Genomic DNA, 14,540 nt, shown 5'->3' on the forward strand with positions numbered 1-14,540 from the left:
AGTGTGTAATAGTGTGTAATAGTGGTAAATATTATATATTAGAGAGGGATTGGGGAGTGGAGTTATGTCTGTGGGTGCATTCTTTGATGAATTGTGTTAGCATAGTTTTGGCGATTGTGTTGTTGAATGTGTTTGACAGGTGTTGGTAAAAAGGGTTTCGAAATCGGTAACAAATTGAAAAATCTATCGCAGTTCCGCTCTCCAACGCCGATAAATTCCAACGCGTATCCAACCGCTCAAATATCTCACTATCATACGCCATCGCCTGTTCACCATTGTTAACTATTTACATAGTAAATATGTGTAAATATGTGAATAAGTAAATAGGTAGAGAGAGGAGAAAAATACGTTAATGAAGTTGTAAGGTTGAAAGATGACTTTGGAGACGTAGGATTCTTTAAATAATAAGAAATTAACAGTCAAAAGAGCGTTTCTAATTTTTGTCCCTTCATCATTAATCTCACTTTTTTCCTCTGTTTTCGCCTCATCCAGCCAGTTACTCTCCTGTAAATTGTATAATTAGTTAAATAATAATAATAAGTGTGATACATGGCAGAACGGTACGAATTTGTGATAGTTTGGAATATCGATGATGGTGTCGTAAATTATTTTTACGGGCAGATTCACTAATTTACGCTTCTTATATATTAATAACTCAGTGTTTAATCCCAAGTTTATACCCCTCAATATATTATAACCCTTAAACATCTTACACTACCATCACTACATTACAATTATTATATTACAATTATATTACAAATGCTACGTTAGATTATATTAATAATATTACAATATTATAGATATGAATATGGTAAATAGTGTTTGGAGTAATAAGTGGTGTAGAAGTGAGTGTTGGATGGGAGCGGGCATGGTCTAGTGGTTATGACGCCTGCTTCACACGCAGGAGGTCCCGAGTTCGAGCCTCGGTGCCCGTACACCTATATTCCACTCTCTTTTCACATCTTTTCACATTTTTCCACTTTATCTCACTTTATTTCACGTTTCATAAATTATTTAATTATTTTTACTTTATTTTTATTAATCAATTATTTAATTATTTCTACCCGTGTTATACTCTATGGCATATATTACAGTGGAATCCACTACTTATTACTATATACTTATTATACTATAGTATAATATTAGTATAAATAATTGAGGAATGAGATAAAAAGTGGTATCGAGGGGATTAAAGGGAAAAAGGAGTGTTTTTTATGAGCGGGCATGGTCTAGTGGCTATGACGTCTGCCTAACACGCAGAAGATCCCGAGTTCGATCCTCGGTGCCCGTACCATTTAATTTTACCACTAAAATTATTTAATTTCACTTTAATTATTTTTTATTTTATTTTATCACAAACAAGTTTTAATTTTATTTTTTTACACCCCAATTTACACTATCAATCTTTCTCACAATATTCACAATATTCACAATTTTCACAATAATTATAATATTTATTAATAATATTAATAATTTGTTGATATAAAGTAATATTTGGATGTGTATAAAGTGAGATAATATTTGACAGATTGAAAAGATGGAAGGCCGTGAGATGGGTTTATTATTTCGTAAAGGCTGGTTTACCAGGAGGATTTTCAGCACAGTCTTACTCTTTGTAATTGCCGACGCTTTCGTTAAATTGTACCACACCCTAACCTTAATACTAGATTAGTTAATAATGTATTAGTGAGTATGGAATACCCGTGAAGACTGATTTCGGATCCTCAAATTGGGAATACTGGAACGATAAAAAAAATAGACAAAAGTATACCCCTTACTACTTTACTATACCCCTAGAGGGAGCTACTTTACTATACTTTAACTATATACCCCAAGAGGGAGCTAGTTAGATATACCCCTAGAGGGAGCTACTTAAATATATCTTAATTTATACCCCTAGAGGGAGCTATCTTACTATACCTAACTATATACCCCTAGAGGGAGCTATCTTAATTTATACCCCTAGAGGGAGCTACTTAACCATACCTAATTATATACCCCTAGAGGGAGCTAAATAATTATATACTCTTAGTTATATACCCCAAGAGGGAGCTTAACTATACTTAATAATAATAGTATAATAATAGTATGATATGTAATGTGTATTAGGATGTTGAGTGGAAATTAGCCGAAGTATGCGTTGATGATTTTTCTGGTGTTTCGTATATTTGGGTTATTATTCACTGGCGGATCACGGATCCTACGGATTACACAATCAGATTAGATTATTACCTCAATTGATGACCTGGCATTTGCCTTTGTAATTTCTTCAAATCACTCCTACTCACATACTTTATACGCTTCTTATTCTTGTACTTCTGTCTACTCTACAACCATACTATACACTACTACCAACTATTTAACTATATTAACTATATTAACTATATAATTTAGAGTAATTGTGTAGAGAGTTACGAGATGTAATTTCTTGGCGTTTCTGCCACTTTGGAGTCGCTCCCAGCCAAATCTACACAACTCTTACTACTCCAGACTAAGTCAGGAATGAATAACTAAACACCCAAGAGGGAGCTAATAATATACCCATAAGGGAGCTAATAATGTACCCCTAGAGGGAGCTAATAGTATAAGGGGAGAGGGAGCTACTTAACTATATACCCCTAGAGGGAGCTAATAAACTATATGCCTAGAATTATATACCCGAGAGGGAGCTATTTTACTATCTAAGGGAGAGGGAGCTAATAATATACCCCGAGAGGGAGCTAAATTACTATATACCCCTAAAGGGAGCTAATTAAATATACCCCTAGAGGGAGCTAATAATATATAGCGAGAGGGAGCTAATAATGTACCACTAAGGAGAGCTAATAATATAAGGGGAGAGAGAGCTAATAATGTACCCCTAAGGAGAGCTGAGTAAACTAAGTGTTAAGGGTAAAAAGAGTCCCATTGGGGTGGCTATCTGTGGAAATAACTAAGTGAGTGCAAGCCCCGTAACGGAATACCTCGTAAGTCTAAACCTCATGGCCACCCGGGGATGATTTTTATGTTTCTTTTTCGCGAGTAAAATCTGTTTAACGCGCCATTTACGCCTGATTCCAGCCCAGTCAACGTTCCGATCCGGCCTATAATACCTTCGAATCTCCCTTATCCCGGCCAAATTGTCAATTTTCACATTAACCCGCGAGAGAGTACAAATTTGACATTGAAAATGCAATTTTTTACCAATATTACAATTTTTAACATTGTTAACAAGGTGGTTAGAGAGGAAAGTTGGTAAATTCGGGTGTAGAATCTGGCAGTGTAAATTTTTGGAATAATTTTTAAAAACCTTAAAATTATTAAAAAAACAGTTAAACATAATAAAAAGATGATTGGAGTGGAAATGTGTAGGAAATAGGATAGATAAGATTAGTGGTGTTTGGCCTGATAGAGGAAGAAATCAGATTAAATAAATAAAATCCCTGTATAATAGAAGAGATATTAAGATATAATTGTCTATTCGAGGGTTTAGGAATATGTTGTACAATATGTAATTCATATGCCAGATTTAATACACTCCGAGTACAAATTCACGCCGGATTCTCACCCCTTCAATCGGAAAATTTTACAAATATTTAAATCGTCAGAAACTTCTAAATCTATGGAATCGACAAAATCTATAGAAAAGTATAAATCTTTGGAAATTCCTAAAATTGTGGAAACTTCTAAAATTGTGGAAACTTCTAAAATTGTGGAAACTCCTAAAATTGTGAAAAAGTATAAAAATATGAAAGGTTCTGAAACTGCGGGAATCTCGAAAATAAACAACCCTGAAAATGAAATAAACAATATAAACAAAAATAATAAAATTAATAAATTGGATAAAATGGATAAAACATTTAAAAGAAAGAGAAGATTGACAAATTTGTTAATTTTTATTTTTATTCTTTTATCATATCCTCCCTCTCCCTCTCTTTCTATCTCAACATTGTTAAATCCTCTCTCAAAGTTGTTGCCTAAATTATTCTGTGAGTGTACGGATCTGAGGAAGGACGTGGGCTCCGATTTTGAGCCGTTTCTGGAGACTCCGCCGAAGATAATTGACGACTCGGTGATGGAGGAGCTCGACGGACTCGACGACTACGCACAAAACGAAAATGAAATGACACACGCCTTCACCAAATTCTTCAATCCCCCCAATCTTAACCTCGATATCCCCCTCAAACCCTTTAATACCATAGATACTCTTAGTACTGAGGATACTCTTAGTACTACAGATATTGTGGATAGTATAGATACTGTGGATACTACGGGTACTATGAGTAAAGAGGGAAAAATACGTGCAGTTAGTGACACTTTGGGTCAAGTGGATCCGTTTGAGAATGAATCAGATTTACACTTTAGAAATCCCACGGACGACTTAGTTGACTCTGAAGCTCCCAGGGTATCGCCATTCAGATTCACCCATCATAAACCCCTCAATCATTCGGACACTATAGATTCTATAGATACTACAGATACTATGGATAGTGTGGATAATAACTTGGGTGATGCTGTGGATGGAGAACCCAGGGTGTGTCCGTTTGGGTTCACCGATGGTAAACCTAAACTACACTCCATTGACGATCTTCATCTCGTAGATCCTAATGACTCTATGGACTCTGTAGATCCTGAGGATACTGAGGAAGTAGAGGAACTGGAGGAAGTAGAAGAAGTAGTGGACAGACTGGATGAAAAGCAGTTTGAGGAAAAGATCTTGTATGTGATCACCTCGATGAAGCGTTTAAAGAGGGAAATATTAGAGAAGAACATGGAGTTGGATACGCTTTTCATGCAAGTTGAACATCTCCGTGTGGCACTGTCACAGCTTGACAATGTGTTTTACAAGAGTTTATTTAGTGATTTGGAGACTCTGACGAGGGATTTGAACTTGCTCAGGAAAGGGAACATTTACTACACTGGAGATACTTATAATATCCTCAATAACATCACCGTCATGGACGCCATAAGAGCTTTGTTTGTCATTTACCGAACCCCGTTCATTGTCCTACGGCATAACTTTCCCATCTACCAGAGGGTAGAACTGTTTATCTACAATTTCCTAAGGTATAAACTGCCCAAATTTGTGTATACAATTTATACAACGGTGTACAGAGTGTTGAGGAGGGGGTTCCGGTACCTCTACAACAACGCTATAAAATTCATGAGAAACACATACATTTACCACAGTGTTAACAGGAAAACCATTAGCATTTATGATCTTTTGCTCACAGACTACCTCAGGGATAAAATGAACACACACGTGGACCAAGTTGACTATTCAGGGACTAATCCCATTGTCATCAGGTTGATAAAGATATTAATTAGGTTAAAAATGGTGAAGCATTATAAGTATGTGAGGTACGGTGTGTTTAGGAATTCGGTGATTGCAATGTCGTTTTTGAACAGGAATTACCTGTCGATAATGGACAGTAATCCTGACTTTTTCTACATTAAGCACAAGGACCACATGACTGCCGAGGTGCTCTACTACATTTATAAACTTAAGTTCCTCAGCTTTATGGAACTGTTCGCGTTGTTTTTCCTGAGATATTTCTCCATAGTTTGTAATTTATTCCTACAAGACCAGGATAAACTTTATAATAAATACTCTAAGCCGCTGTTGGACGGCATGTTCAAATTTAAGAACTTGTACTTTTTTTTACGAGGGATTTCCATTATTGTATTGCAGAGAGTGGACGTGTTTATGGATTACTGCTTCACGTACGCTAACAAAGTTAACCCGGAACTCTCCATCCTAGTGCCCAAAGACTTGCTAAATCGGATCTTCTTCATTTCTGTGATTATTTTACTCACGGTGCTGTTTGTGTTTTTGATACAGCTGGTGTTTCACATTTTAACATCCGTAGTCTCCACGGTGACTGGGAACACCAGTAGTAAGAACACACTGAGCTCGCGTCTGAGGCACTGGTACCACAGATCATTCCTGAGACACTTCTTCCAGTTAATGAAAAAGACACTCTCAGGACACGGGAAGTCACATAAAAGGAAGCACAGGTATCATCGGAACTTTGAAAGCTTTCACAGGATCATCGATGATGGCAATGTTACCAATTCTGACAACTATAAGCCCTTCAAAAATAAAGTCAATTGATCACATTTCAATCTATTACACATTTTTTAACATACTATTTATAGTATTTGTAGTATAGTGTAGTAGTTAGTAGTTAGTATAGTAGTGATAGGTGTCTGGGTTTAGGTGGTAAATTGGGTGTATAAATACTATAGTAGAGTACTGTTTACAGTGTTTTATAACAGTTTAGAAGAGTGTTTAGGGGTTTAAAGAGTTCGTTTAGGTGTTAATTTAGTACTGTATTTACATACTAATATACTCCTACTACTATACATATACTCAGTATATTATACATAGTATATAGTATGGTGTATGGTTAGTATATTAATATTTAAAGTGTTAGATCTAAGGGTTTAATGTGTTTGGAGGTTATTTCTGGGTTTGAGGTTATTTGATGAAGACAACTTTGGTTCTTAGGCCGTATTCGTCAAACTTTTCAGCGGTTTCGGGTAGATCTCCTGCGACATTTTCAAGGTGTCTGAATAATATTTTAAATAAAGTTTCGCCATTGTTGCCGAATATGATAACACTATCTGATAAATTAATAATAGCCTTTGTGATGGGCTTTTTAATTAGTTTTTTCCGGTCATACTTAACCTTGTTACAGGGAGTTTTGAGCCTTACGTGAAACCGTAAAAACTCGTATTTCACTTCATATTCCTCCGGTGCAAGTCTTTTTAAGCCGTGAAAAAAGTGTAATTTACTCATTTTTATCCTCGTCTTAGTAATGTCAACCCAGTTATTCAAGATCCTGTCCCTTAGGAATAGGAGATAATTATTATTTTCCTGGAGTATACAGACATGTTTGTCGGGATACTCATTGTTAATTTTTGTCACGCTTAAAACTGATACCTCGTGGGAATACTCCTTAGAATCTTCAGTTACCCAAATGGTCTTTTCTGACCCTGATGCTGGATCTTGGTAAACGACTCTTTTAACAGGGTAGGAGTTTTTAGGCCTGTAAGTCCTGCACTTGGATTCCACACGGGTACACTGATTAAAGTAATGCTCCTCGGAACTTTCGTCCCAATTTATGTTCACAGTGAGTTTTTCAGCTTCGGACCAGACTCCGTCATTCCTAACCATTTTTTTAACATCGCCGTTGACAAGTTTTAGGTAAATTATGTTCTCATTAGCCTTATCAGTAAAATTAACCTCATGGGCATATTCGCTAGGGTTTATAGTTTGCCACACCAGTTCGTCCTTACCAGACTCTCTCGTTTTGACAACTTTGTTAAATATAAAACCCTGAGTTGGAGTATATCCATGACCGATAAGGGCAGCGTGTTTTCTATTCTTGTTAACTTCAATCTTAACTTTCAAGCCCACAGGCTTCAAACTTTCAACCTGGGAAGGATCACGAAAAACATTCTCCGAACGGTCATTAAAATCCTCCAAAAAGTCATTTGAACCAGTTTCACTCGATTTTAATTCTGCCATCTTAAATTATTTCAACTGATCTAACAATTTTAGACATTCATAGATTCAAACATTATCAGATCTACTATCCACATATATACCAATATACTACATATAATACTAATAGTATATAATTAGTACTATATCTAATATCTATACCTTAACTATACCCCTAGAGGGAGCTAAATTAACTATATACCCCTAGAGGGAGCTAAATGACTATACTTATAGTACTATATAGCTATAGTATTGCCTATAATACTATAATACTATTACTATACCTACGATACTATAATACTATTACTATACCTACGATACTATAATACTATTACTATACCTACGATACTATAGTACTATATTATAGCTAATATCTAAACCCAGACATTTATTATTATATTCTAATATACTATACCCGTTATACTATTCCTATTATACTACTATGTATATACCATATAGTATATAGTGTATAGTACAGTAGTACTAAGAGTATATAACATATAGTACATAGTATAGGTATAATAGTATACAGCATATAGTACATAGTATAAAGTATAAAGGGAATAGTATAATATTATGGATAATTATTTCCTGGCTTGAAGTTCTCGTTGGTATTGATTCCACGTGGTGCGTTGTAGGAATTCTTGTTCTTTGAGGTGATGGTAGCTTTTCTTAAGGTCTGAGTCGAGGTTTAGCTCGTCCTTGTACCGGGTCCAGTCAAGCTCGGACTTGGAAACCGCTGACAAAGTCGGAGCAGGACCCAACTTCGAATACAGCTCATCCAAATACCCAAACTCGCCTCCCAACTCCTTTTCCTTCCTCTATAACATTTATTAGTGGTTAAAGTATAGATAAGTTTCCCTTTACATGTGAATTGAGTAATCAGTACCTTGAGGTAATTTGAGTATTTCCGTGACTTCTTACTGACTTTGTCAACCACCCTAACACACAAATTAACACAATCACAACTGTATAAATATAATTGTATGAATGAATAAGTGGGTAATGTGAGACTCGTAGGTGGTTCCGGCGAATTTGTAGGTAGTTTTGATGGTGGCGGGTTCGGCGTCTTTGACTGCTACGGCATGTTTGACCATTTCAAGTTTCTCAGAATTTGGCGTCTGGTGGCATTTTTCCTTAAATTCCCTAATGTCAAACCGGGGTGACATCTGGAATACGCGACTGATATTCTTGTCCAAATAGTCTTGAAAGCTTTGAGCGGTTCTAATCTTGGGCGTAGGAGGTGATTTCCGCTGAAACTGGAGCATAAAATCGTCCTTTTCCCCAAGCTCAGGATGCCTGTAAGACACATCACTGGCCCTCACCATGTCATCAAACATTAAGTTCACACGCTCTAACATCTTCTCACGCCGTTTCTTCTCTTTATTTGAGGTGAGGGAAGATTCCTCGTCACTGGAAACCTCAGATAACACATAGTCAGAATCCTCAGAATCCGAACCAAACTCAGCCTCCAAAATCGTCGTCATACGCCCGTAAAATTTTTCAAACAATTTATTTTATTCAAATAATTAATAATATTTATTAAATTTTAAGAGATAATTGTGTTATTTTGAGAGTTGTATGGTTAGTGATTGTTGATGTGAGTAATTAATTTTCAACTGTGAATCCTTCATCTTTGAGGCATTTGTTGTGTGCTTCGATGAATTTTTTACATTGTTCCTGGCCGTTTTGGGCGATGCAGTCGTCTCTGGCCTGTTTAGTCTCCTTGCAAACGCAGCAGATGTGTTTCCCGGATTTGGAAGTCTGATTCTGTTGATTTTTCAAGTCGCAAGAACCCTTTTTGCAAAAAAAATCCCTTACCCTGTTAAAATATGATAACATTACCACAAATTTACCACAAATTTACCACAAATTTACCACAAATGTTATCACAAATTTTTATAGTGTCAAGATTTTAGTTTGCAGAAAATAAGTAAAATTCTCCAGTTAAATTAATTTATACTTAAATTTCAGATGATTATTTTTAGCAATATTAGTTTGTAGTGTGAATCATGAAATGTTAATTAAATTATCATATTTTATTCTTCCAAACGTTAATTTTAAAGGAAATGAATTAATTTCTCACACTTTCTCATTTTTTACACTTTTTTACACATTTCTCAATTTTTACACATTTTCAAATTCTTACACATTTTTACACATTTCTCAATTTTTACACATTTTCAATTTCTTACACATTTTCAAACTCTTACACATTTCGCATACTAACTACAATTTTCCAAATTCTCATAACTAAAATGTGTTATAAGAGGTGATGAGGTGTGGATTGAGTAAGTATGTGATAAAGTTGACTTTGGTGTTGGCTGGGTTAGTGTTACTTGGCGCCATTTTTAACCTCGGGAACATGACCGACCTAACTTACAACGCCAGACAATCCATTCTCTCACTCACATCCCACTCAACCAATCTTATCAATCAAAATACTAATCTAACTGATCATAATTCCAATCTTACCGAGCAAAATTCTAACCCTAAAGAGAGTAATTTTTACCCTACCGAGAGTAGTTCTAATCTTACAGAGGGTAATTCAGGGTTGATTGATAATAATGTTGAGGATTTGGAGAAGTTTTATAAGGGTTTGATCTCCGGAGTGGCAGAATGGAAAATACCCCGAAACTACTCTCTCACCCAAGCCAACTTAACCACTACTCAAGGTAATTATCAACCTATCAACTTTTTAACTTATTATCAACTTGTTAACTTGTTAACTTATTAACTTATTATTGACTTGTTAACTTATGATTAACTTGTTAACTTGTTAAAATTGTTAATAATTGTTAGCTTGTTAAAATTGTGTAGAGGAGTATGATCTGTTGGAGATGCGTGAGAGGGAGTTGATGGAAGTAAGGCTCAAGGGAAATGTCAAGTTCACTCTTAAATTAGTCAATCAAACCACCAAAATTAACACCGGTACCGTACCACAACTACCAATTGTACTCTTACTCTTTTACTCCTAGTTACTCCTCTTATACTTCTAGTTACTACGCCTAGTCATACTTCCTACTCTTATACTCTTACTATTATACTCCTAGTTACTACTCTTGTTCCTAGTTACTCCTCTTAGTCTTATACTCCTAGTTACTACTATTATACTCCTAGTTACTACTCTTGTTCCTAGTTACTACTATTATACTCCTAGTTATTACTCCTAGTTACCACTCTTATACTCTTAGTTACTACTCTTATACTCTTACTATTATACTCCTAGTTACTGCTCCTATAAATATGGTTGGTAAAAAGGTTGTATAAAAATTGTTAGAGATGATAAAGAGTGTGGAAATGAGTGACGTGGGCGTGTGGGAAGTGTCTGAGCAAGTGACCGTCAACATTGAAGAAAGGAAATACCTCTACATATCATCAATTCTCTCCATCGTATTCTTACTACTCTTACTATGTGTTAAGAGGACGAAAATGATCTTTACCATTCTTGGATTTCTCAGCCTGTTTCTCGGGATTACAGCCGCTAAGCTATTTTTACCCCCAATACGTATGTTAACAATTTTTACTGTAGATCCTACCACATTTACACTTTGAAACTTCTATTTACTTAAACTGTATTTAACTTAATTTTATAGTTAATAAATTTTCAGTGACTGGGAGGTTGTTGGAGTTGTATGTGAGATGTGTGGGATATTTGAAACCCCTAGCCTCAGTGTGTATATTAATAGTTTTGATCTCGTATTACTTCCACCAAGCGTCGGAACTCGGGAAATACAACGAAATGCACCTGATGTTTTCACACCAGTTTAGGAACCTAGTGGTCACTGTTATCTCCGTTGTGCTGTCAATTTTTAATCATAAGATTGCGGTGAACGTGGTTAATTGGTTCATCTGGGTACCCATCCTGCAATGCTACGTATTCCAAAATTATCAACAAATCATTAATCGAAAATGTATACACATTGTTACTCATTCTCTAAGTTATTTCTAAGTTATTCTACAAGTTAATTATTTCTAAGTTAGTTATTTCTAAGTTAGTTGGTTATTAGTTATTTGGCCCTCCTGGGTTGTTTTACCTACTCCGTAACGCTGTTTTAGCTAAAGAAACTAAAGAGACTGAGCAAATTGAGGTAAAAACTATGATAATAATGTTGAGCAGTTGGTGGGCGAGTTTGATGTGTTGAAGATAGAGGAGACGGAATCGTTACAGGAGTACTCCGACTTTCACCAGAGAAGAAGAAAGAACTTCAGACCATACCTTATGCTATTATATTTGATCTTGTTTCTGACATCACTTGTGCTCTGTTTTAAGAATACCAATTACTTCAACAGTACCAAGGAAATTGACGAAGCCATGTCAGATTCCTTCTACGTCAATATGGAAACACTAAATATACAAGATTTTAACCTGGATCAAGATAACATCAACTTCACAATTACCAAATCTGTACCTCAGTCAACTTAGTTATGTAATTCTGTGTACATCTGAACCCTAATCTTCTGTAGTTAGAGAGAGTGTTGTTGGATGACATAAGTGAGATAACGACGGTTGAGTTGTTGAATGGTTGGATTGAGTCGTTTCTGAAGAGGATAACCTTCAAAAATTCGTTAATCGTGTTTAAGGATTTGGACAACCCTACCGAGTACAAATTACTAAACCAAGACAATACCAAAGATTTAACCAAGATTAATCTTAGTTTATTGTTCATTTTTCAAGCCAATAATCAAATTACCACTGCAGAGGTTTGCGTTACGGTGTCAGGTCCAACGGCGCCAATTTCTTAGCTCTCCTTGGGAGTCCTTATTTCTCCCTACTTACTCAGTTATTTCCCTATTTAGTCCCTGGAGTACTTATTTCCTAAGTTATTTAGCCTTAATTTTATTAATTTAGCCCCTCCGGGGCCATGCTATAGTTAGTTAAATACCCCGACCTGACAAACTCTGTAAAATATTATTAGATAAAGATCGGCTCGTCTAAGGTGAGTACGACGTTGAAGAACTTGGGGATAATAACGTTTGGCCTTGTGCAGAATAAATATTTGGGAATTCTTATCTTCTTCAACTGCTTAGTGCTACTGGCCGCTCTGGCATTCACTGGTGGTAAAGACAAATCCAAATTCAAAGCCGCGATTATTATTTTATTATTTATTATTAGTCTTTGCTTCAGTATTGCTTTCTTCTTTCTCATTCCTAAACTTTTATACAACATTGATACGAATTTTATTAAAGGTACCGTTACGGTGTCAGGTCCTACGGGACCAATTTCCCAGTTATTTACTACTTATTTGTCTCCCAGGACTACTTAGTTTCCCTGCGGGACCAGTTTCTCAGTTATTTACTACTTGTCTATTTCCTGGAAACTTTTTAACCCCTAGGAATCTCTAAACTATTTACTCATTTCCATAGTATACAACTATTAACATGTGATAGACCCGTCGGTTTCGATGTTGAGCGAATTTCTATCCCCCTTGTTGAAGTTAATATTCCTTAGAAAAGCCGTTACTGTCATCGTTTTCATCTGTTTAGTACTGTCTGTCGTTTATTTAATTATTAGTTTACCCAAGGAATACTCAACGTTTAACGAGAACATGACCAGTGTTAAGAGGTCAATTAACTCAGACTGGAAGAATCTTAGGATTCTACTCTATCAGTTTTTGCTACTTTTACTTATTTCGGCCGTTATAGGTGCGTTACGGTGTCCCTGCGGGGGCTCTACTTTTTCATATTTATACTGTACATATCCCCTATGAGCTCACTAGTTATACCCTTTGGTCTTTTATTTGTATTTACTAATTGTATAATTAGGCCACGAATCGTTTGGGTATAAGTATGACGAGTTCCGTAATGAATTACTGAGTTTACGTTACAATTTCATAATGATGTTTAACAAGTTCTTGATAGAGCCTAGGCCTGACATTAGGAGTTTACTTTACTGGTACCACAGGGTTGGGATTTTCGTCTTTTACAACGTTGTGCTCACGGGATTTCTGGCCACATTTTACTTTTACTCTTGTAGTAAAAGAGGACATTTATTCAGTAGGAACAAGAACTTTTTCGTATTTCCCAAGCCAAGCGACTTCAACTTCGACGTTAAAATTAAAGCCACCTTTGAAGAAATTTTGGCCTTTAAAGTTTTTTCCCATTGATTATAGTTGGTTAATACTTGTTTAGGTCTTTTTAGAATCGTTCAATTCCTACAAAGAACACCTCAAATCCACCGAAAACAATGTAATTTTCTACTTAGTCCTGGGATTGTCATAGTGTTGTAGGATGTTAGTGAGAGGTTTGTGGAGACATTTAGTCAGAAGATGCATGGGTTGAATAAGTTAACGTTTAACGGGGATTTGTATGTGTATTTCGAGCGTGTTAAGCGGTATCTCCTGTGCATAATATTCCTGCGCATTAAGATCAATTCCTTCACCGAGAAGATTAAAGCGCTGGAACTACAAAAGGACAAGATCAAAAATAGAAATGACAACAAACGAACTTATTTGATAATGCTAAAAAAGAAACTCTTCGACACTACCGAAGAGGTTGAAAAGTTCAAAGCAAAGTATAAAATTCTACAACTCATACAGGCAAACCAGCCTGTTAACTCAGATTCTGTAATATCTGATCCTGTAGTACCAAAATCAGTAGTACAGGAGACTGAGGAGATTAAGAAATATGACACAAAAGAACTAAAGGAGTTCTTACTAATCCCAGAACTAAACAATTGTAACACTGTAGAGAGTGTGGAGAGTGTAGAGAGTAGTGATAGTGTCAGTAGTGTTGATGATGACACTGGAGTTGATAGTATTGAGAGTATAAAAAATGAAGTAAAAACAACAAATGAAGTAATAAATGAAAGAGAATGCAGTGAAAACACTTTAAATACAGTTGAGAGTGACACAGTTGAAGCGGCGAATGTAGTTGAGGATAGTACTCCTGACAAAAGTAATACACCAGATGTGATTGAGAATGTTAAAAAGATGAATAGTGAAGTGTTGGAAAGGGTTGAAACTGAAGAGAAAGTGGAAATTGGAATTTTCAAGACGAAAATTCTCAAATCAAAAAATTAATTAATTTTTAATATTTTATCATTTGTATG

At 35.7% G+C, this 14,540-nt stretch overlaps 8 protein-coding genes and 2 non-coding genes across 10 annotated transcripts; 5 read left to right on the forward strand and 5 right to left on the reverse strand.

Annotated features, from left to right (window-relative positions):
* Positions 1-20: 20 nt before the first annotated feature.
* On the reverse strand, positions 21-821 carry coq10b (Polyketide cyclase / dehydrase and lipid transport family protein; the record flags this gene model as incomplete). The annotated part of the gene is made up of 3 exons (XM_757862.2): positions 32-265; positions 349-504; positions 550-708. The coding sequence occupies 3 exons, from the start codon at positions 706-708 to the stop codon at positions 32-34; spliced, it is 549 nt and encodes a 182-aa protein (XP_762955.1).
* Positions 822-862: 41 nt separating this feature from the next.
* On the forward strand, positions 863-935 carry TpMuguga_03g00938. The gene has a single exon. It is a non-coding gene; the product is annotated as a tRNA-Val (tRNA).
* Positions 936-1,218: 283 nt separating this feature from the next.
* On the forward strand, positions 1,219-1,291 carry TpMuguga_03g00939. The gene has a single exon. It is a non-coding gene; the product is annotated as a tRNA-Val (tRNA).
* A 246-nt stretch (positions 1,292-1,537) lies between these two features.
* TpMuguga_03g00832 (uncharacterized protein) lies at positions 1,538-2,323 on the forward strand (the record flags this gene model as incomplete). The annotated part of the gene is made up of 3 exons (XM_061305793.1): positions 1,538-1,641; positions 1,688-1,765; positions 2,110-2,323. The coding sequence occupies 3 exons, from the start codon at positions 1,538-1,540 to the stop codon at positions 2,126-2,128; spliced, it is 201 nt and encodes a 66-aa protein (XP_061162077.1). The 3' UTR covers positions 2,129-2,323.
* TpMuguga_03g00833 (uncharacterized protein) lies at positions 2,106-3,319 on the reverse strand (the record flags this gene model as incomplete). Its single annotated transcript, XM_061305794.1, has 4 exons — positions 2,106-2,200; positions 2,233-2,327; positions 2,416-2,467; positions 2,964-3,319. The coding sequence occupies 4 exons, from the start codon at positions 3,317-3,319 to the stop codon at positions 2,125-2,127; spliced, it is 579 nt and encodes a 192-aa protein (XP_061162076.1). The 3' UTR covers positions 2,106-2,124.
* An 82-nt stretch (positions 3,320-3,401) lies between these two features.
* TpMuguga_03g00834 (putative integral membrane protein) lies at positions 3,402-6,122 on the forward strand. Its single transcript, XM_757865.2, has one exon — positions 3,405-6,120. It carries the CDS (start codon positions 3,500-3,502, stop codon positions 6,092-6,094), a length of 2,595 nt encoding a protein of 864 aa, XP_762958.1. The 5' UTR covers positions 3,405-3,499; the 3' UTR covers positions 6,095-6,120.
* A 338-nt stretch (positions 6,123-6,460) lies between these two features.
* On the reverse strand, positions 6,461-7,513 carry TpMuguga_03g00835 (uncharacterized protein; the record flags this gene model as incomplete). Its single annotated transcript, XM_757866.1, has 1 exon — positions 6,461-7,513. One exon carries the CDS (start codon positions 7,511-7,513, stop codon positions 6,461-6,463), a length of 1,053 nt encoding a protein of 350 aa, XP_762959.1.
* Positions 7,514-8,044: 531 nt separating this feature from the next.
* On the reverse strand, positions 8,045-8,976 carry TpMuguga_03g00836 (Bucentaur or craniofacial development family protein; the record flags this gene model as incomplete). The annotated part of the gene is made up of 3 exons (XM_757867.2): positions 8,045-8,310; positions 8,379-8,430; positions 8,504-8,976. The coding sequence occupies 3 exons, from the start codon at positions 8,974-8,976 to the stop codon at positions 8,074-8,076; spliced, it is 762 nt and encodes a 253-aa protein (XP_762960.1). The 3' UTR covers positions 8,045-8,073.
* Positions 8,977-9,097: 121 nt separating this feature from the next.
* Positions 9,098-9,331, reverse strand: TpMuguga_03g00837 (Cytochrome C oxidase copper chaperone (COX17) family protein; the record flags this gene model as incomplete). Its single annotated transcript, XM_757868.1, has 1 exon — positions 9,098-9,331. The coding sequence occupies one exon, from the start codon at positions 9,329-9,331 to the stop codon at positions 9,098-9,100; it is 234 nt and encodes a 77-aa protein (XP_762961.1).
* Positions 9,332-9,496: 165 nt separating this feature from the next.
* TpMuguga_03g00838 (putative integral membrane protein) lies at positions 9,497-14,511 on the forward strand (the record flags this gene model as incomplete). Its single annotated transcript, XM_061305795.1, has 12 exons — positions 9,497-10,164; positions 10,310-10,420; positions 10,770-10,997; positions 11,101-11,430; positions 11,549-11,580; positions 11,610-11,897; positions 11,957-12,193; positions 12,409-12,679; positions 12,881-13,135; positions 13,256-13,581; positions 13,622-13,678; positions 13,720-14,511. The coding sequence occupies exons 1-12, from the start codon at positions 9,765-9,767 to the stop codon at positions 14,509-14,511; spliced, it is 3,327 nt and encodes a 1,108-aa protein (XP_061160927.1). The 5' UTR covers positions 9,497-9,764.
* Positions 14,512-14,540: the final 29 nt, after the last annotated feature.

The sequence above is a fragment of the Theileria parva genome (assembly GCF_000165365.1).
Source record: "Theileria parva strain Muguga chromosome 3 map unlocalized ctg_531, whole genome shotgun sequence".
NCBI lineage: Eukaryota > Apicomplexa > Aconoidasida > Piroplasmida > Theileriidae > Theileria > Theileria parva.